Source organism: Anabrus simplex, chromosome 4 (assembly GCF_040414725.1).
Source record: "Anabrus simplex isolate iqAnaSimp1 chromosome 4, ASM4041472v1, whole genome shotgun sequence".
Classification (NCBI taxonomy): domain Eukaryota; kingdom Metazoa; phylum Arthropoda; class Insecta; order Orthoptera; family Tettigoniidae; genus Anabrus; species Anabrus simplex.
This window is the reverse complement of record NC_090268.1, coordinates 119,076,980-119,100,147: the sequence shown is the minus strand read 5'-3', so window position 1 is coordinate 119,100,147 and position 23,168 is coordinate 119,076,980. Positions and strand designations below refer to the sequence as shown.

Here is a 23,168-nt window from a genome sequence, read left to right as displayed (position 1 = left end):
AGGATTTGCTTGCTTGTTGTTTTAAGGGGCCTAACATCGAAGGTCAAATTGGGACACCCCTCTACCTGATAAAATGTCGAAGGAGTTCAACCAGCATTACCGTGAAATTGGCCACTTAGAAGAAATAGAGATTCAAAGACTGGTAACAGGTGGAAAGATAGATAAACGGTCTTAGTCAGTGCATACTTTTGTTGATGCCAGTCAACATACCGACGGATCAGTAGTGTATCTCAGAACCGAGGATGAGAAGGGTGTATCAGTTCAGTTAGTACTAGCAAAAGCTCGAATAGAACCTCTCAAAAGTGTCACTATTCCTCGACTAGAATTGTTAGGTTGTCTTGCAGGAAGTCGTCTTGCTTCGTTAGTCAGATCATCCCTTTCTTTAGAAAATGTGAAAGGTTACTTTTGGAGTGATTCTATCACTGCGCTTGCGTGGATTAGAAGAAATGAACCATGGTGTACGTTTTTCAGCAACCGAGTCAAGGAAATAAGACAACTTACTGACTCACAACAACGGAGGTATGTACCTGGAGTGTATAATCCTGCAGACCTACTATCAAGAGAGTGCCATCCATCAGAATTGGTGCTGCTGCTGCTTGTTGTTGTTGTTTTAAGGGTCCTAACATCGAAGGTCATCGGTCCCTAATGGAATGAGATGGACGACATGATATATAACAGTTAAAATTTTAAAACGTATCCACTGACTAGAGTTAAAAAAATGGTGATGAAAAATGAGTATGAGATTAAAACAATCAGTGGATCTGATTCGCAATGCCTTATTTTCTAATAAAATAAGAGAAAATACAGGAGACAAAGGAATAAGGCATTGCCTGCTAGCACAGATACATATACATAATTTACGTTAGACGTTAAAATAACACATTAAAATGCGCAACACAAACTAAAATGAAGTCAATAGGATCTCAGAATTGGTGAAATCCAACTGGCGTGAGGGACCCATCTGGCTGAGAGGTCCTGAAGAGAAGTGCCCTGTTTATCACGCTGATGAAGGTAAATGAGGATATCATTGTTTCAGAGAGAAAGAAAAACACAGATGAACCTGTAACAATGATGGGCATTGATCTAAAAATTGATTTCACCTATTTTCAAAGAGTAAGAATAATGGGATGGGTATTAAGGTTCTACAACAACGCTCGACATAGTAGAGAGAGGCAAAATGGCCCACTAACATTTTCAGAATTAAGAGAAGCAGAATTAGTTGCTATAAAGTGTGTACAACAGGAGTTATTTCCTCAAAATGTGACACAGTCAGCGGGCTTCGAGACATTGAAGGACTAGTCCGGGTGTAGACAAAGGTCACAATGAGAAATGACCTCGTTAATTTCCGATTACCCTTGTTATTACCCAGGAATCATGATGTAGTTGATGCCTTGATCAAAGAACAAAATAAAGTTCACTGTCACGCTGGCATACAATTTCTCCTTGTACATCTGAGGAAAAAGTTTTGGATCGTTCAAAGCAGAAGAGCCATTAGAAATGTGATTTCCAAGTGCATACAGTGCAAGCGAGGCAGAGCTAAGCACGCAGAATCAGAGAGTACTGAACTACCACAAGATCGGTCCAAGAATGCTACAATACACTGAAGAAAATGGAAATTGCAACACCCAGAGGGAGTGGTGCTACGTTGCTGCAATTGCACATGCAGGGCGAGAGTTCGGTTGTGATTCGATGATTACACTTTCAGGTCCCTCTGACCGCAAGTTTGAACAACAATCAATACAGGATGTGCCCACCACGAGCTGCAATACATTGATGAATTCGTCGAGGCATGGAGTCAATAAGGCCCTGGATTGCTTCCTGAGGAATTGTGGCCCATGCTTGCTGCATTGCACGGGTCAGTTGTTCCAGAGTTGTGGGTGGCTGAGGACGGTTGGCCAGTTGTCGACCCATCATGTCCCACAAATGCTCAATAGGACTGAAGTCCGGGGATCTGGCGGACCATTCTAATGTTGTGATGTCGTGGAGAGCTTCTCTGGAGATTCGAGCAGTGTGAACCCGGGCATTGTCCTGCTGAAACATCCCATTAGCAATGTTCGCCATCATAGGGACAATCACTGGATTGAGTACCCTATCAACGTACTGTCGAGCAGTCATAGTGCCCTCAACAAGCACTAATTGTGATTTCACATTAAAGTCAATAGCTCCCCAGACCATAATGCTTGGTGTTGGCCCAGTGTGCCTCTTGACAATAAGATCTGGGCGTCCCATCTCCCCGGTACGTCGGCTCACATGATTCCGGCGATCACTGCGCGCAAGACAGAAGCGCGGTTCATCACTAAAGACGACCCTATGCCATTCGTCGACCCACGTCGATCTTTCTCGACACCAGGCCAGCCTTACACGTCGCTGTTGTGGGGTCAATGGAACACCTTCTGCAGGGACACGGGCTCGTAAGCCAGCTGCACGCAGGCGATTACCAACTGTTTGTTGTGTAACGTGGGGTGCCACAGCTGCTCGAATTTGCGCTGCTGTTGCATGGAGTTCCATCCGGGCCATCCGAATGATGCGGCGATCCTCTCTCACAGTTGTCTGTCACGCTGGGCCTGTGCCAGGTCTACGAGTGTGGATACCTTCATTTGACCACTACTGCCATACACGTTGTACCGTAGATGCCTGTCGGCCAACACGTGCAGCGACAGTCCTTAGCGATAATCCAGCCTCACACAGCCCAATTATCCGAGCCATCTCAAACGGCGACAGTTGTTGACAGCGTGCTCTTCTCTGTCGTCGAGACATGTTTGACGGGGAACACCTCACTGCACAGACTGCAAGTCAACTACGCTACGCCAGAGTCCGTATACTGGAGTTGATTCCTCCGCGACCAATCACGTGGGGAGACCTGTAGCAACAATCCAATGGGTCTGAAACTGTAATCGTTCACATACCTACATGGCATCGTTCCATATCTTAAAAATTAACACAAACAATCAATGCCTTCATTGTGTTGCAATTTCCATTTTCTTAAGTGTATTTGAAGTTATTGGAATTGATCTACTGGACCATTGATTTTGAAGAATGGTTCGAAGGTATGCATTGCATTGTATACGTGCGCAATGTATAGGGCTGTACACTTAGAACTCGTATCTTCACTCAGCACTGAAGCATTCCTTCTATCATTAAGGAGATTCATTGCAAGAAGAGGACGTCCATCCATTGTATATTGTGATAACGGAACTAATTTTATTGGAGCTGCAAATATGCTAACAGAAATTTATGTCCAGAAAATCCTAAATGAATCTCTGCTACAAGAAACTGAGTGGAGATTAATCCTCCCACAGCTTGTTGGTGGGGAGGTTAGTGGGAGCGCCTGGTTCGTTCTGTCAAGGAGCTGCTGAAGAGGATGCTCGGGAAGTCTGTTCTGACTTATGAAGAACTGTCCACTTCACTGTGTGATGTGAAGTCGGTGATTAATGGCCGACCACTAACATACGTATCAGAGGATCCAGAAGACTTAACTCCATTAACTCCAAGTATATTTCTACATGAGATCAATGCAAATCATGTATCAGATCTAGATAAATTAGAGGGAGACAATTTCCGTTCTCGCTTACGTTTCAGACAGTACTTAATTCAAGGTGGTGGTGGTGATTATTGTTTTAAAAGGAAGTACAACTAGGCAACCATCCTCTATATAACACTAATCAGAGAGGAAAAAATGGAAGGGTCCGACACTTCGAAAAATGAAGATATCGGCCAAAGGAAGACAAGGGCCAAGCAGGGCGTGAAAATGAAAGACTCCCTAGCCCTCGCAAACCTAATAGCGTTGGGTCGGAAAAGAACAAGTGTTGACCAAGGGAGGTCGGATAGGATAGATGAAAGTGAGGAGCCTGGCACAAGTAAGTGGAAGTAATACCAGGACTCAGCTAAGGGCCCCGTGGTCGCCAACCCACGCTCCAAAGTTCAGAGCCCCTGAGGCCCCTTTTAGTCGCCTCTTACGACAGGCGGGGATACCGTGGGTGTTATTCTACCGCCCCACCCACAGGGGGATACTTAATTCAAGAACTGAAACAGTGCTTCAGGTTTGTGTGGTAATGGAGGTTGGTAGTAAGAGCCAGGAGAAAACCCCATAGGCGGAAAAAGAAAGATGCCAACAGGTAAAACCTTGTGCTCAAAGCGATTGCATGTTAATATTATAAGTGATATCAACAGCACAGTGGACGCAAAATAAATGCGATGGCTGTTCCCTCACCACTGGAACGTGGCTGGAAACTTGCCTGGTCAGATCTGACTAGTGGAACCTTGAGGCTTCAACACTCGCCAGACGAGTTGTGTATATATATATATATGTGTGTGTGTGTAACTTATAGTATTAGTGTCATGCAAAACACGCTCTATGCTCAATTTATATTTAGCGAGCATCACCATGACCGAAATTTGCTTCTAAAAGGCGATGCGAGCTATATTCGTTCGACCTTGCCCCTTGATGTTCCTTCACGCACTCTCTCAGTCAGAGGTACAAGTGATACCTCCTCCGTCCCTGTTTCTACTAATGGTGGAAGGATGTGGTAATACATCGACAATATCTACTTTTCCAAAATTAGCACCGATATTAATCAGTTCTTGCCCTAATTATTTAAAGCCTTCTCCGGCAACAGTGTTGAATGGTCGGAAATCGGTGGCACACGTGAAAACACACGCGCTAGTTACGGTTTGCTTTGTATCTCCGGGCGAAACTTGGCGAGAACCACTAGAATTAAATAATTTGTACCGGATTTATATGCTAACAGTGCACTACACGTTTCACGGGAAACATAACATGTCTCCTGACCGTCCCATCTCTCTTGATTAGGTTATATTCACTGTTGTGAGTTATAGTCATAACGCTGTCCGTCGATTCACGTGGGATGGTTAACTTCAACTCAAATCTAATGGTTAACCTAACAATACAATCATCATTTTATACCTCCGAATTCCCGGCCTTTTTGCAAACGAGGGCTTACTCATCTCTGGATGAACCACATCGCTTGCAACATCAGTAAACGTCGTTCTTTTTAGTTAGCAAACTTCGCTTCGAATATGCCCTGTCGAACGAATTGGAGCTAACTCGGGCATTTTAATTACACGTTTCACTAATGGCTAATGGTGGTCGCATGTGCAGCAAGGCACATCTTGTTACATCTTGGTTACCCGTCTCAAGTTGAAACAAGCACACCACTAGTATGTGTGTACGTTGCTCCAACAAGCAAAGTATTATTGATGATGATGATGCTTGTTGTTTTAAGGGGCCTAACATCGAAGGTCATCGGCCCCTAATGGTACGAAATGAAAGAACAAAAATTACAAAGGCATCCACTGATCAAAATAAAAATAAAAAATGTCATGAAGAATGAATGGATGGACAGGAACCCAACAAAACACAAAACAAACAAACAAAAACAAAAACCAGTGGATCGGATTCAACAGAGAACGAAAATAACATTATTACCGACCAAGGAACCACTCATAAAGCACAATGATGCTTGGTGTCTAAAGGGGGTGCAAAATCCACGTCTAAGGCCCCACAGAATGGTACATGTCGCGAGTAAAATAGAACCATGGTATGTGTCACGTTGGGGTATTAATCAGAAGTAGCGAGGACTCACGGTGTTCCACAAAAGATGGTACTACTCACAAGTATTGTACTTCGTACAGGTAACGCAGACCTATGGTGTTTCGCACACAATGGCGCCACCCACAGCCAACGCAAACCGATGAGTTTCCTCACCTAGGGTACTAGTCACGGGTGCCTGTCCCAAGGGCCCCGTGGTGTTCCGCACATAGTGAGTACTAATCACAGGCAACGCAGACCCACGATGTCGCTCATATAGTGGTACAACTCACAGGCTACGCCCAGACCCGCGGTGTTGCCCACATGGGTACAACGCACGGGTACTGGAATCCACCAGGCCAGGCTTTTTACTGCAACGAATCACAAACATACTTCGTACCATGTTGGTGATACTACTCGCAAGTACATGCAACCCATGGTGTTCCCCGCATGATGGTACGAATCAAGAGTCGTTTCATGGTTCTAATTCATTCATCCCTTGGTCGCCCCTTTTAGTCGCCTCGCACGACAGGCAGGGGATACCGTGGGTGTATTATTCGTCAGCCTCCCCCACCCACAGGGGGTGTGTGTTTGGTCCGCGAGAGGTATTTTATTTCCCTCAAGTCCGCCGGCAAGCCGGTTAGGACCCCCCTATCCGCCACCTGGGACGCGCCACGTGGGAGTATCACCTCTCCCCCTGCTACGCCTGCGTAGCAGGTTCAAAGTATTATTATTATTATTATTATTATTATTATTATTATTATTATTATTATTATTATTATTATTATTATTATTATTATTATTACTTACTCCCCAGATGCCCCATCTATTACTTATAACCTGACAGCACTGACAGAGGTTAATATTTTGAGTTAATATTTCTTGAATAACCCAAAAAGATCCTGCCTACTTGTCTTGGTGGAGTGACACTGTAATGATGGAAAGATGGTTGTACATAATTCAGTATCTTCTTCTGTATGCTCAGTTCTGGGCGGCTTACGTACCTTGTGAGGCGCAGTTCCGGGACGCTGTGCAGCTGACGTTGGAGCAGATAGACGTCATCCGCCGTCTAACAGACAAGTACAAGCCATCACTTACTCTCTGCACTTCAGTGGCCGGTAAGATTATAACATATGCATTATGTAGTTTTTCTTCAGCGTAGGTCGAATGTAGCAAGCTGCACCTTGTATGCATGGCGGCGTTTGCAATACAGTAGGGGAGTCAGTCTGCCATTCCTTTTATTTTGTACTAATTAGCAACTAAGGAACGTAATTTAGGTTGATGTGCTGTAAATTATTTTACCACTCTTTTCTTTCTTCTCCTTCAGGGCCTCTCTACTTGAGAGCGTGAGATAGCGATCACGGGGAATCCTAGGATGAATTTGACAATATTGTTACTTTATTATTTCACAGCGAGGAGTATTAACTGGAAAAATTCTGGGGGAAATACTTTTGTTTAATTTTATTTAGGAGGGTCTAGTGCACCTCTTTGAATCTGTACCACAGCGCATCGACTTACGTGTAATGATCGACTTAATGTACTTATTGCGCAAGTAATTTTTTAAATACATTTTATCACAAATTGCCCTTTCTCAAATACTATGTAAGCTACCTGTTGTGAATTTCAAGAACTTTATACATTTGTTAACTGTTTATTCGATAGATGTGCCTTGACACAGTAATCCAACTCCTTAAAGATCTTGATTGTACTACCAAGGATATTGTTGTTAAAAATGGGAACACAAAAGTGAGGACAGATTGCTGAAATAATCATGCCAGCTATCCATATGGGTTTGACGTACTAGACTTGTTTCTATTTTGTATTGACCAAGATGGTGTATGTAAATAAAGAATAGAAAACGTGGAGTCAAATTATTGTTCATTGAAGATTGTAGGAGGCGTTGGTCATCTGTTACGTGTGTGCATAGTGTGTCTGGTCATTGCAGGGTAAATTAGTATAGAATATATACAGTAAATATAAATCATTTAACGTGTTTGTATAGCTCCGGGGAACGTGGGGAACGTGTGGTAATGTTATCTCAAAGTGTTTGACCAATATATAGAATTATAGACAATTAAGACCAACCCGTGTGTTGCGTTTCAGAGAGTAGCCATTTTGAATATCAAAGAGGTTCAAATCAATAGTTACGAAGTGTCGCTCCTCACCATGTCTTCAGAGAAGTGTGTAGTCTCAGTAGAATCGATTGATGATGATGATTGTTGTTTAAAAGGGCCTAAAATCTAGGTCATCGGCCCCTAATGGTACGAAATGAGACGAAATGGAATGACATATTAAAAGTCTAAAATTCTCCACTGACCAGAATTCAAAAGCGTGAGAACGAAGAATGAATGGATGGTCATGAAATTAAAACAATCAGTGGATGCGACCCGCAAGGTCTCACATTCACATAAACTGACGTGACAAAATAGTATTACTGACCAAGGGACTACTGCTATAGCATAACACAATCGATTATGCGTGCAGTCAACAGGGCGTCCTAAATCGAAGTTATCGGCCCCTCATAACGGCACTGATCGCTAGCAAAGCAGAAACACGGTATTTGTTCTGTTGCGGTACTAATCAAAAGTAGCAGAGACTTGCGGTATTCCACACACTATTGTACTACTCAGAGCTTATGAAATCCGACATAGAATACAGACCTATGTTTTTCTCACTTTGCGGCGCCATTTACAGGCAACGCAAACCTATGGTGTTCATCACATAAGAGTACTAACCGCAGGGATCTCTCCCTATCCCGTGGTGTTCCTCATATAGTGGGTACTAATCATTGGCAAGGCAGAACCATAGTAGCTATCATCCCATGGTCCTCCTCATATGGTGGTACTAATCACAGTTACTGCAAAAGCCGACCGCACGGTGCTCCTGTGTGCTACTAATCACAAACCAATTTCGTACCCAATGTTGTGGTACTACGCACAAGTAAAAGCAACCCTTGGTGTTCTCCGCGTGGTGGTACTAATCACAAGTTGTTTCATGGTTCTAATACAATCAACCCTTGGTCGCCCCTTTTAGTCGCCTCTCACGACAGGCAGGGGATACCGTGGGTGTATTATTCGTCAGCCTCCCCCACCCACAGGGGGTGTGTGTTTGGTCCGCGAGAGGTATTTTATTTCCCTCAAGTCCGCCGGCAAGCCGGTTAGGACCCCCCTATCAAGGCCAACTCCTGGGACGCGCCACGTGGGAGTATCACCTCTCCCCCTGCTACGCCAGCGTAGCAGGTTCGTGGTTCAGTAGAATCACATCGGTGTGACATCTGCAAAAAACAAGTCGTTGACGGAGACGAAGCTGTCGAATGTGAGATATGTAACAGGTGGCAGCACTTCGGTTGCACAGATAAGTTATCACAAAAGGGGAGTTTGATATAACAAAAAGGAAGCACTGCATGTTAACTTGCCTATGCAATAAATGTAAATCAAAAATAAAAAAAATCAATAGCTGAAGTCGCTTAAGTGCGGCCAGTATCCATAATCGGGAGATAGTGGGTTCGAATCCCACTGTCGGCAGCCCTGAAGATGGTTTTCCGTGGTTTCCCATTTTCACACCAGGCAAATGCTGGGGCTGTACCTTAATTAAGATCACGGCTGCTTCCTACCCACTCCTAGACCTCTCCTATCCCATCGTCGCCATAAGACTTATCTATGTCGGTGCGACGTAAAACAAATAGAAAAAAAAACAATCAATACCGAAGCTGATCTGCTGGACAAACTTTCTATACGGATACCAACTATAATAGAGTCCGTAAAGAGTAGCCTTGAACAAAAAATAAGAGAAGATATACAAAATGCGTTGAGAAAGGAATTCGAAACTCACAATTATTCGTCAATTAAAGGTAAGGCTCCGAATATCCCGGGGATCCAAGGGAAAGTTTATCTTTGAATTCTGGTCTTCCAATCCTTCATTCATCGATGGTTATTGATACTATAACCGCACATCAACGATCGAAAGGGGTATGCAAGCCATCTGTAAAAAAGGATAGGAATACAACAGAACCACAACAAAAAATGAGAAGTATGTAAGATTCCAATAGGAGAACAGAGGATGCACGCAGTAGAAAACATAGATTTAATGCAGGAGACAAGAAATGATAACGAAGAGGACAGAATGGAAAGCTGGGCTGAGGTAACAAGCCAGAATCAAAACATTATAAGAAATGGGACAAGACCAAAAGAATTATGCTCACTGAAAGCAGAGAATAATAGTATGGCATGGCTTTATGTTGGAAAGTTGCACCAGACAACTACCGATGATGACTTGATATCATGCCTCGAGATAATGGGATGTGAAAAGTTGGAAACCAAGGGAACAAATGTTGCATTCAAGATTGGTTTTTCATTAAACCACCTTCAACAAGTCAACAAACCTGAGTTTTGGCCTGAACGAGTGACTGTTCGACGCTATAATTTTCGTCGCTTACAAGACAACGGTATCCATCTTAAATCCAGACCCAATACACACAACTATTCAGGGACTAAAATTAGTAAGTGAAACCCCAGCACGGATAAAATGTATGACATGGAATATTGAAGGCTTAAGAAATGCTGTAAATAATGTTCCTACTGATATATTTAATGGATATGATGTAATAGTCTTGACGGAAACCTTTCTTACATCCGACTGGTCAGCACTCAACCTCTATGCCATACATAGTTTTGCGGAACAAGGTAATGCAGATCGTCCTCGAGGGGGCATGTCCTGTCTTTTAAGTCCAAGAATGGCATTTTTCTATAATTTACAACACTAGCAATGTATTAGGGTTGATGACAATACGTGGAATCTTCATCGGGGTTTATTTTCAACCAGAACTTCAAGAGGAAGAAGTAATTGATAGCCTCAGTAGGGCAATAACAATGGTTCCTAAAACAGAACACAGAACGATTGGAAGAGATCTAAATTTCAGGATAGATTGTCCGACACAGACATCTAAGGTTGAGTTAAAGTAACTTGAAGGTGAACTAAGTAACTTAGTAGCCAAGATGACAAGACATATTTCTGTACAAAGGTTAGTAGTACTATAGACATCTTTTTTAGTAGTATGAAAGGAATAAGGTCTTTTAATATCAGACCCCTAACGAACATAATCTTCGGAAAACACCTTCTAGTAGCGATAAATCTATATATGATTCGGTAATATCGCACTAAACATAGAACCAAAATATATAGGAGTCTAAATATAATTCAGCTTCAAAATGATCAATGTCAAGTTCCAGAGATTATACAAGAGATTAACAGGGGTAACATAAATAACGCAGTAGTAAAAATGGAGATTATCATTAAAAACGCCATAGTAATAAGGAATGACTGTAACAGAAAAGCCAAACCATGGTTCGATTCAGCATGTTTTTCGGCTAGAAAAGAGACGATATTGGCCTTACATAATGCAAGAAAGTCTTGTTCTAAGGCAGACTTATCAAAGTATGCTGATAAAAAGAAACTATAATATAAGGACATCATAAAGGTGGCCTGCAAAAAGAAAGAAAAGTGCTTGAAATGGCAGAAAAAGATCCATTTTCAATATTTTAAAAAATCACCGAAGTTCCCTAGAGATATCGGTATGGATAGATAGGGAACGCATTTTTCCTCAGTATTGCAGTCTAAGGACACCAGGCCAGAGATTATAGTCAAACAAGCCCCTGTAGAACTTAAACTATTCACCAAGGAGGCAGTAGAAACCGCAATACTTCAAAGTAAGGACAGAAAAGCCGGCGGATCCGACGGGATCCTTAATGAACATCTTAAAGCTAGTTGGCCTGTACTCAAGAAGTCATAACGTGCATGCTAAATCAATGCGTCATTCAAGGAACTATACCAGATAGATGGATAGAAGCCACACTTAAAGTATTATATAAAGGAAAAGGAGATTCAAGTAACCCAAATTCCTATCGTGGTATAGCCCTTGAATGTGTATTACTTAAAATACGTAAAACGATTAATGCTAATTGCAGATCTAATTATTCCGGAGGAACAATTTGGTTTTCGTTTAGGTAGATCTGCACTACAGGCAGTAAGATGTTAACATGACGAGATTAGAGAAACGTTAAGGCACCCACGAGGAAAGCTCTTTGCTCTATTTATAGACTTCTCTAAATCATTCGACTCCATAAATAGGAATATGTTGCTGGGAAAACTTCAAGAAGTTTGGATACCGTGCTACATCACTCGAATACTTAGAAACATTCTATCAGAAAACTATCTGGTCATAGACGATAACATCACGACCTCTATTCCTTTACTACAAACAGTTGGAGTGCTTCAGGATGATATAATGAGCCCTCTATTATTCAATATTGAGACTTATGATGTGGTAACAGCCACGAGAACTGAACACGTAACAACGTACATATATGCAGATGATATGACCATGGTTTCGAGAAGCCGAGAAAGACTTCTGGATTCCTTCAATAAACTGATAGATTGGACAGTGAAAAATGATCTTTTGATCAATGATAAGAAAACTGTGACCATGTGTTTAGGAGAGGTGGAAGACAATCCACAGACGTTATCTACTTGAAGGGAAGAAAGGTGGAATCAGTGAATCAATTTAAATATTTGGGCGTCACATTTCAAACCTGTGGGGAGTGTTTTGGAGTGCACATGCGGGAGAGGATGACAGCGGCAATTATAGCAATAAATGACATCCCTCGCCTAAGACTTTTATCTGTAGAGACTGCGATCAAGTTATCCAAACTCAAGATAATTCCAATAGTTACTTATGGTTTAGAACTCTCATGGAAATTCTTAACTAAGAACGGCTTAGTAAAGCTGGAACATGTAAAATCCCTTTACTTGAAGAGAGTCCTATGTGTCTCAAAATATTCCCGAGCAAGATTGGTATAGGAGATGGCAAGGGAACCGTTCTTCATCGAGGAATTAAGATATGAAATGACCTTGCCGTGTACACAGCAAAGCTTCGCGCTATTACAGACTATGTATGAAAAGAAGGGGAATATTCCTATAGAATTCTACGCCATAGAAGCTATGACATCTAATGAATGGAGGAAGCACTAACTGTGAATTGAGGCATATGATTACCCGTTTTGCGGTAGATGGATTTCACTTCAAGCTGTGTACAAATGTAAAATTCCACGACCCAACCTCAGATTGCAAGTATAAATGGTGTGGGGGACAGTGCGACAGATATTACGCTCTAGTGTGTAATAAAAGAACTATATCAATAAGGCAACTTTGTAGTGAGTAATAGTAGAATTGCATTAATATGTATCATGCACACTGTACGCTTTGTATTAAATAAATACATTATAAATCAATTTATTTACAACATGTGGTGACCAAAGACGTAGCCTGAGTACTGATAACTGATACTGAAGAAATAGCTTACGTGACAGTAAAATACACTACCTCAAGATGGGCAAGCTAAAGAAAGGTAGAATGCCTGTCCGGTAATCTTTCACTAAGAAACTAAATCGTATAAAAACAGTCACTGCAACGGAAACTCCTACTGATGTCTTTATTCGATCTAGTTTTAATCGGTTGGAAACTTTAATGCAAGAACTCAGTACATTAGATAATAAAATAATGGATGCTTTGTTAGAAAAACCTAGGCCTACTCCCAGAGCGCGAAGTTTTTCATAAGTACGGTGATGAATTTGAAACTATTAAAGTGTAGGTTAACGGTTTATTAACTAAATTTACGGCACAATAACTCACTTTAAAGGAAATTAGAAACGACGGTAGTATACGTAGTCAGGAAAATAAACAAAGGTCTTTCAACTCCCAAAAACAGAAAGATTCAAGGTACAGCTCCCGTACAGGCTGACCAGCGCAGAACCGCTGTTTAATGTTCATTTGTCATTGGGTATGTAGGTCAGTTCAATTAGTTCCCAATACCAACTTTAATTAGTTTCTAGTATGATGTACCAACAACTAAACTTAGTTCCTAATACTACGTAGCACGAAGTACCAACTTGCCGGGAGATAAAGAGGAGGGCACTGTTTGCGCGCGGTGTTTAATTATTCTTTTCCTTTCTTTTCCTTGGGCACTGATTGCGCGCGATGTTTGATTATACTTTTTCGTTGCTATGGTAATCAACCCTCCTCTGCGAACCATGTGACCTTGCCGCGGTGGGGAGGCTTGCGTGTCCCAATGATGCAGATAGCCGAGCCGCAGGTGCAACCCTATCGGATGGGTATCTGTTGAGAGACCAGACTAACGAATGGTTCATCGAAAGGGAGGTAGCAGCCTTTCGGTAGTTGCAAGGGCGGCAGTCTAGATGATTGACTGATACGGCCTTGTAATAATACTCAACATGGCTTAGCTGTGTTGATACTGCTACACGGCTGAAAGCAACGGGAAACTACAGCCGTAACTAACTCCCGAGGACATGCAGCTCTTTCTGTATGAATGATGTACTGATGATGGCTTCCTCCCGGGTAAAATATTCCGGAGATAAACTAGTCCCCCATTCGGATCTCCGGGTGGGGACTACACGAGAGGGGGCGATCATCAGGAAGATGGATACTAACATTCTGCGAGTCGGGGCGTGGAATGTTAGAAGTTTGAATCGTTGTGGTAGGTTAGAGAATCTGAAAAGGGAGATAGATAGGCTAAAGTTAGATGTAGTTGGTATAAGTGAAGTACGTTGGCAGGAAGAACAAGATTTTTGGTCAGGCGACTACCGAATTATCAACACAAAATCAAACAGGGGAAATGCAGGAGTTGGTTTAATAATGAATAAGAAAATAGGGCAGCGGGTAAGCTACTACGATCAGCACAGTGAAAGAATTATTGTCGTCAAGATAGACACCAAACCAATGCCCACCACAATAGTGCAGGTCTATATGCCTACCAGTTCAGCGGATGATGAAGAAATCGAAAGAATATATGAGGAGATAGAAGATTTAATACAATATGTAAAAGGTGACGAGAATCTAATTGTGATGGGAAACTGGAATGCAGTGATAGGCCAAGGAAGAGAAGGTAGTACAGTAGGAGAATTTGGATTGGGACAAAGGAACGAAAGAGGAAGTCGGCTGGTTGAATTCTGCACTCATCATAATTTAGTCCTTGACAATACTTCGTTCAAACACCACAAACGACGGCTGTATACGTGGACGAGACCTGGAGACACTGGAAGGTATCAAATAGACTTCATTATGATTAGGCAGAGATTCAGAAACCAGGCGTTGGATTGCAAAACTTTCCCAGGAGCAGACGTGGACTCTGGCCACAACTTGTTGGTCATGAAATGCCATCTGAAGTTGAAGAAATTGAAGAAAGGAAAGAATGCAAAAAGGTGGGATCTAGACAAGTTGAAAGAAAAGAGTGTGAGGGATTGTTTCAAGGAACATGTTGCACAAGGACTAAATGAAAAGGCTGAAGGAAACACTATAGAGGAAGAGTGGAGAGTCGTGAAAAATGAAGTCAGTAGGGCTGCAGAAGAAATGTTAGGAAGGAAGAAAAGATCAACTAAGAATCAGTGGATAACTCAGGAGATACTAGACCTGATTGATGAACGACGAAAATACAAGAATGCTAGAAATGAAGAGGGCAGAAAAGAATACAGGCGATTAAAGAATGAAGTGGATAGAAAGTGCAAGGTAGCTAAGGAAGAATGGCTGAAGGAGAAGTGCAAGGATGTCGAAGGCTGTTTGGTACTGGGAAAGGTAGATGCTGCATACAGGAAAATCAAGGAAACCTTTGGAGAAAGGAAATCTAGGTGTATGAATATTAAGAGCTCAGATGGAAAGCCACTTCTAGGGAAAGAAGACAAAGCAGAAAGATGGTAGAAGCATATCCAACAGTTGTATGAAGGTAAAGATGTAGATAATTTGGTTCTGGAACATGAAGAGGCTGTGGATGCTGATGAAATGGGAGACCCAATTTTGAGGTCAGAGTTTGACAGAGCTGTGAGTGACCTAAATAGGAACAAGGCACCTGGAATTGATGACATTCCCTCTGAATTACTGACCGCCTTAGGAGAAACCAGCCTGGCAAGGTTATTTCATTTAGTGTGCAAGATGTATGAGACAGGAGAAGTCCCATCCGATTTTTGGAAGAATGTTGTTATACCTATTCCCAAGAAAGCCGGTGCTGACAGGTGTGAAAACTACCGCACCATTAGTTTTGTATCCCATGCCTGAAAAATTTTGACAAGTATTGTTTACAGAAGAATGGAAAAACAAGTTGAAGCTGAGTTGGGAAAAGATCAGTTTGGCTTCAGAAGAAATGTAGGAACACGTGAAGCAATCCTGACTTTACGTCTGATCTTAGAGGACCGAATCAAGAAGGACAAGCCCACGTACATGGCATTCGTAGATCTAGAAAAGGCATTCGATAATGTTGATTGGACCAAGCTATTTATGATTCTGAAGATGATAGCGATCAGATACCGAGAACGAAGAATTATCTACAATCTGTATAAAAATCAGTCTGCAGTGATAAGAATCGAGGGCTTTGAAAAAGAAGCAGAAATCCAGAAAGGAGTGAGGCAAGGCTGCAGTTTGTCCCCTCTCCTTTTCAATGTTTACGTAGAACAGGCAGTAAAGGAAATCAAAGAGGAATTTGGAAAGGGAATCACAGTCCAAGGAGAGGAAATCAAAACCTTGAGATTTGCCGATGATATTGTTATTTTATCTGAGACTGCAGAAGATCTCGAGAAGTTGCTGAATGGTATGGATGAAGTCTTGGGTAAGGAGTACAAGATGAAAATAAATAAGTCCAAAACAAAAGTAATGGAGTGCAGTCGAACGAAGGCAGGTGATGCAGGAAATATTAGATTAGGAAATGAAGTCTTAAAAGAAGTAGATGAATATTGTTACTTGGGTAGTAAATTAACTAACGATGGCAGAAGTAAGGAGGACATAAAATGCAGACTAGCACAAGCAAGGAAGAGCTTTCTTAAGAAAAGAAATTTGCTCACTTCAAACATTGACATCGGAATTAGAAAGATATTTTTGAAGACTTTCGTGTGGAGCGTGGCATTGTATGGAAGTGAAACATGGACGATAACTAGCTCAGAAAGAAAGAGAATAGAAGCTTTTGAAATGTGGTGTTACAGAAGAATGAAGGTGAGATGGATAGATCGAATCACGAATGAAGAGATACTGAATCGAATTAGTGAGAGGAGATCGATTTGGCTAAATTTGACGAGAAGAAGAGATAGAATGATAGGACACATCTTAAGACACCCAGGACTTGTTCAGTTGGTTTTTGAAGGAAGTGTAGGTGGTAAGAACGGTAGGGGTAGACCAAGGTATGAATATGACAAGCAGATTAGAGCAGACATAGGTTGCAATAGTTACGTAGAAATGAAAAGGTTAGCACAAGATAGGGTGGCATGGAGAGCTGCATCAAACCAGTCTATGGACTGATGACTCAAACAACATGGTAATCAACAACTAGGGTTGACATACGTCTCGAAAAACCGGGATTGTCCCGGATTAGAGTGGTATAAATAATGTCCCGTCCGGATTTTTAAAAAGTAATCCCTTTACTCCTAAAGGAAATACAATTTAAACGCCCGTCCAATCTCTTAAAACTTCGAGTAAATTGAATGGTTGAGACTCAAGAAGTATTAATTAAATTTTACCTTATCGATCTTATCCATGAAGTAGTCAAAGTAAACTTCGAATTATCGCTACTTTCTACGTACTTCCGTTGTTACAGATTGTTTTCAATTAGAATACTGGAAATAATCTTGTTATATTCTGTGTTCAAAGAAGAAGAATCTGTAGGAATCGATTAAATTCAGTGTGGTATTCTGACTGAGTGAATATTTAACATTTTTAAGCATGGCATCGAAACGGAAAACTAAATTTAAAGATGAATACGCGGAATGTAAACTATGCAAGTAAGTTTCTTTTATTTTTTATATAAGAAATAGAACAAATGATTGGTGAAAGAATTTCGTTTACGGTTTACCGTTTACCTGAAGTCAGACTTGGTGATTTAAAAATAATATTTTTCTTTACAGTTGCTATTTTTTGATTGCACATGGGGGGAAATGTGACATCAAAGATCACGTAGGTACAGTGAAGCACAGGAATACCGTAAGTTCTGCGTCCTCCAGTAAGCAACTGACGAATTATTTCAGGAACAATAAGTCAGAAGAAAGAAAAGTAGCTGCTGCAAAGGCAACGTTTGCTTTTCATTCAGTACGGCACCATCACTCATACAACTCCACCACGTGTACGAGCAAGTTATTCCCAACTATGTTCAACGATTCGAAAATTGCAAAAACATTTTCCAGTACAAATACAAACTCTGAAGCAGTAGTAAATAATGTAATTTCGCCTTTAATACAAGCGGAAGTGAAAGAAAATACTTCCAAGTGTGATTTTGTTAGCATTAGTACAGATGCTAGCAATCATAAGCATCATACGATTTTTCCTGTAATTGTGCAATATTTTGACAAAGAGGAAGGTATCCAGTCGAAACTATTAGATCTTGTTGAATGTAGCAATGAAAATTCTGACACAATTTCTGAATTAATTCATAATGTTATAGGACACAATAACATCAGTGAGAAAATTAGTGCATATGGGGGCGATAATACAAATACAAATTTTGCGAGTCTGGCTAGGAAAGGTGAAAACAATGTTTTCACAAAAATGAAGTCTAAACTAAGTAGACCAAGTGTAGGGGTTGGCTGTCCAGCCCATATTTTACATAATGCCCTACAAGTTGGTGCTGACTGTCTCTCTGTAGATGTTCAGGCTTTAATAGTGAAAGTGTAAAAGTGTATATACTGTTAGAGTTGCATCACTCATAGAGTTTTGTGAATTTCTTAATGTTACATATCAAGACCTCCAAAGACATGTAAAAACAAGATGGTTAAGTTTATTTCCGGCAATTCAAAGATTTTTACGTATGTTTCAGCCATTAAAATCTTATTTCATGTCACAAGACAGATGTCCATTTCTCCTGAAGTCTTTTTTCTCAAATGAATTTGGTGAGGCTTATTTCTGGTTTCTCATGGCACAGATGAATCTGTATCAGAAGTCCATTGCCAGGATTGAAAGGAAAGAGATTTCAATAAATGAGGTTAGGATGGTACTACAGGAAGTAATTGACACTTTAACAGAAAGACAGAATGCAGGTTTTGTTAGGTCAAAAGTGAAGGATTTTCTACCTGACCTACCAAAAGCACAATGTCAGACGTTACAAGATGAATGTATGTCATTTTATGAAACAACTATTCAATATCTATTGAAATGGAGTAAGTCTCTGTCACAATTGCAACATTTTGATTGGTTGCTTCTACAGATCAGGTAGAATATTCTTTCAAATGGCTACATGAGCATAGTAACTGTAAATTGAATGAGAACAGTTTGTTTGATCAGGTCATGAAATTAAAGTCCATTCTAAAAGAAAATAAATCAAATGAAGAATTCAGTGGTTTCTTAGCTAGCAAGAAGTGTGTACTGTCCTTTAAAAGCTGTATGTCAGAAGAGCAATGTTCCGAATTGCAGAAAATAGTCCAGTTTTACTTTTCTCTTCCTGCACACAATGCTAATGTAGAGAGAGTGTTCTCACTAATGAATGCCCAGTGGACGGAAGAAAGGAACAGGTTACATTTGTTATCAATTAGGGCCATTCTTGACATACAATATAATATGGCAAATTTAAGTTGTTCTGAATTCTATACATTAATCACCAGTGTCAAAATGTTGAAATACCTTGGCTCTGTACAGTCATCACAAAAGTACAACTGCCATAATAAAACATAACTTGTAATATATTGTAAAGAGTTTCGCATTAAAAGTATGCCAAATACTAGCCTACATTTGAACTTATTTGCTGATATGTATTTGTCCCGGTTTTGTGGCAGACAAATATGGTAACCCTATCAACAACTTACTATTTAAAATGGATGTCGCTGGTTGTGGACACTGCTGTGTGAAAATAGTAGATTTTGCGCAATTTAGGTCTAAATTCGAAGACTTATTATCGCTGTATGTTAATCACGGCCTCATCACGAGGGAGAGAAAATGTGAAAAATGTGGAGAAAGCACCAAACTCACTGTTCGTCGAGGCAGCGATTTATTTTTTAGGTGCTCTCGTAGATACAACGGTGTCAAATGTGGATGGTGGGTTAGTTCAAAAAGAAATACGTTATTTGAGAAATCAAAACTTGTCTTATTCGACATATGATAATTCGTTGTACTTTGGTGCACTTTACGTAAGCCGAGATACGCTGTTTTAAAGAGAGAACTTGGTTTCGGTCACACAACTTTGGTAGATTGGAGTAGCTTTTGCCGTGAAATTTGTGCCGCATGGGTAGATCGCAACAGAAAAAAAATAGGTGGACCGAATGTTATTGTGGAAATAGACGAGAGCAAATTCGGCAAGTCTAAATACCACCGCGGCAGATATATTACAGGGCAGTGGCTATTAGGAGGTGTTGAAAGGGACGATCACACCAAGTTTTTTGTTGTTCCAGTAGAAAATAGAAACAAGGATACGTTGCTGGAAGTTATTAAAGAGTGGGTATTGCCGGGGTCAATTGTGATTTCTGACTGTTGGAAAGCTTACGATTGCTTGGAGGAGGAGGGGTACATTCATCTTAGAGTCGATCACTCTATACAATTTATTGATAGCAAAAGGAGCGGACCCGTTAACAGAAGTAATAGGAGAGTGATGTCTGATGATAGGCCTTCTGTACATACACAGAACATTGAAAATAGATGGTGACATTTAAAACACGGCAGTTGTTCCATTCCGACATTTGGGAGGAGGAAATATCATTTCGTCAGCTATCTTTGTTGTGAATTCCTCTAAATGTGCCTTTCCAATAGAGAACAGAGTACACAATTTCTTCCTGGCAGTTGCTGATCTCTACCCTCCTCTCCATTAAGGTACGTTCAATGCCACCAAAAAAGTTTTTTTTTTCTATATCCGTCTTTATGTGTGCGTATTTCTTTTCCCTGGACCACAGTACAGCGCTATCTCTGAAGCATTTAAACATGTCATTATTTGTGTTTCTGATTTATATTGAATCATGAGTACTACTATTGCAATCAGTAAGAACAGCGCAATCTATGCTTTAAAGTTTGCAATTCCGTAATTACTGTCTCCCTACATTCCTCTCGGTACGTTAGGTCCGGCTAGTGACAAAATCATTAGTCTGTAAAGAACCAAACTTCGCGGCTTTTAACCTCTATTTCTTCTTGTTATTATTACTAAATCATCTGCCTAGGTTAGCGTCTTCTAACCCCTACTTCTTCTTGTTATTATTACTAAATCATCTGCCTAGGTTAGCGGCTTCTAACCCCTATTTCTTAATAATAATAGTAAATGCAGGTCTAGGCCTTTATTTCTTGTTAATATTCAATCGTAAGTGGCGCTGTCTATGATTTACAGTGTTCAGAATCGTAATTACTGCTTACCTACATCTGAACTATATCAACATATTGTTAATAATCTTCTGTGTTTCTATTACTCTTTGGCATTGCCTCATTCTCTTAGGTCTTTTCATCGCGCGTAAGTTGGCTATAACTTCTCGCTGTCTCGTATTATGGGAACGACATTTCATTGCTCTAATGGCAGAATCCATTCGCCCACCGTCGGCCATGATTACTATGTTATTTATCCCGGCAAGCCTTATCGGGAGTTATACCAGATTAAATGGTGAGTTGAAAGAATGGTTGGGTTTTGGAGCTCAGTTCCAAAAAAATACATGAAGATGACAGCTTACACGATAATGATAAGTTTCAATATTTAGTTCAAGTAATGGAGGCAGGAAGTGAGCCACAGTACATTGTTCATAGCTATCCTCACACAGTTGAAAATTATCCATACGCCATACAAGCTTTAACAGAACATTTATTTCCAGTGCCACATAAATGATAAGCTTCTCTTACCTACACTACTTCTTCAGTTAGAATCTCATCTTCGCTGTCTTCAAAGTTACTATCTAGCGTGTGCAGGCCCTAGTACTTGGTTATTTCCTTTAGAAGAATCTAGCATGCCAGAGCAAGCATTACAGGCATGGCAGAGAAGCCAGCTCTCCAGGCATGTTAAAGAGAAGCAAGAGCATCAAAGAGATAGAATTACATCAAAGTTGGATCGTCTGATGGATTTCTTAAAGGGAGGAGTGCCAAATAAACAATATATTCTATTGGCCCAGAGAGGATTTCGCAGCCTAAAAGCGAAGGGGAGGCAAGAAACGGCAGTGATTAGAGCCACCAAGGTCAGACATTAAGGTGCATAAAGACACACCCAATATGCCGACAGTAGCAACAATGCTGAATCTTGTTTATTCTGTGAGAAGGCCCATGACAGTGAGTTGTTATTGTTGCTGTTGTTGGAGAGGTTATGGGCTCTATTATTTTACCCAGCCACTACACTTATTATCGTGATATTACACTTATAATGGGAAATCACACGCAATTATTCACACTAAGAAGGTCAGACACAATGAGTCTCACTACGCAGGTCACAAGAATAAAGTTATAAAGTTGAGCATCATGTCTATGTACACATCTTAAGTAGCGCGTAACATAACAAAGGAAGTGCGTAGAAGTAAAAAACAGTGGAAGCAGGAGTATGTAACCGTGCGAACAATAAAAAGACAGTAATTTACAAATGAATATGAGAGTCATCCAAATATTGATTGATAGCATGTATTATAGCAGGAGACATATCGGTAAGCAAACAGGAGACATTGGCGGGGAGAGCTTTCTGAAGACTGATAAGATGAGAAATAAAAGCCGGACGAAAATAATCATACACAGGGCATTGGAATAATAAATGATTTACATCAGCTGATGATGATGATGATGATACTTGTTGTTTTAAGGGGCCTAACATCGAAGGTCATCGGCCCCTAATGATACGAAATGAAAGAACAAAAAATTTCAAAGGCATCCACTGACCAAAATAAAATACCGGTAAAAAATGTTATGAAGAATGAATGGATGGACAGGAACCCAACAAAACACAAAACAAACAAACAAAAACCAGTGGATCGGACTCAATAGAGATCGAAAATAACATTATTACCGACCAAGGAACCACTTATAAAGCACAATGATGCTTGGTGTCTAAAGGGGGTGCAAAATCCAAGTCTAAGGCCCCACAGAATGGTACATGTCGCGAGTAAAGTAGAACCATGGTATTTGTCATTTTGGGGTATTAATCAGAAGTAGCGAAGACTCACGGTGTTCCACAAAAGATGGTACTACTCACAAGTATTGTACCTCGTACAGGTAACGCAGACCTATGGTGTTTCGCACACAATGGCGCCGCTTACAGCCAACGCAAACCGATGAGTTTCCTCACCTAGGTGTGCTAGTCACGGGTGCCGGTCCCAAGGGCCCCGTGGTGTTCCTCACATAGTGAGTACTTATCACAGGCAACGCAGACCCACGGTGTCGCTCATATAGTGGTACAACTCACAGGCTACGCCCAGACCCGCGGTGTTGCTCACATAGGTACGACGCACGGGTTCTGGAAACCCACAGAGGAACCAACTCTCTGCTGCTACTAATCACAAACCCATTTCCTACCGAATATGTGGTACAGCTCGCAAGTACAGGCAACCCATGGTGTTCCCCGCGTGATGGCACGAATCAAAAGCAGTTTCATGGTTCCAATTTAAACATCCCTTGGTCGCCCCTTTTAGTCGCCTCTCACGACAGG

At 41.0% G+C, this 23,168-nt stretch overlaps 1 protein-coding gene across 1 annotated transcript in view; it reads left to right on the top strand.

Annotated features, from left to right (window-relative positions):
- The window catches only part of LOC136872193 (dipeptidase 1-like), a 485,863-nt gene that overhangs the window by 217,095 nt on the left and 245,600 nt on the right, over window positions 1-23,168 (top strand). Inside the window, exon 3 of the mRNA XM_067146027.2 lies at window positions 6,534-6,666. Coding sequence (XP_067002128.1) covers window positions 6,534-6,666 — 133 coding nt within the window. The remainder of the gene's footprint in view (window positions 1-6,533; window positions 6,667-23,168) is intronic.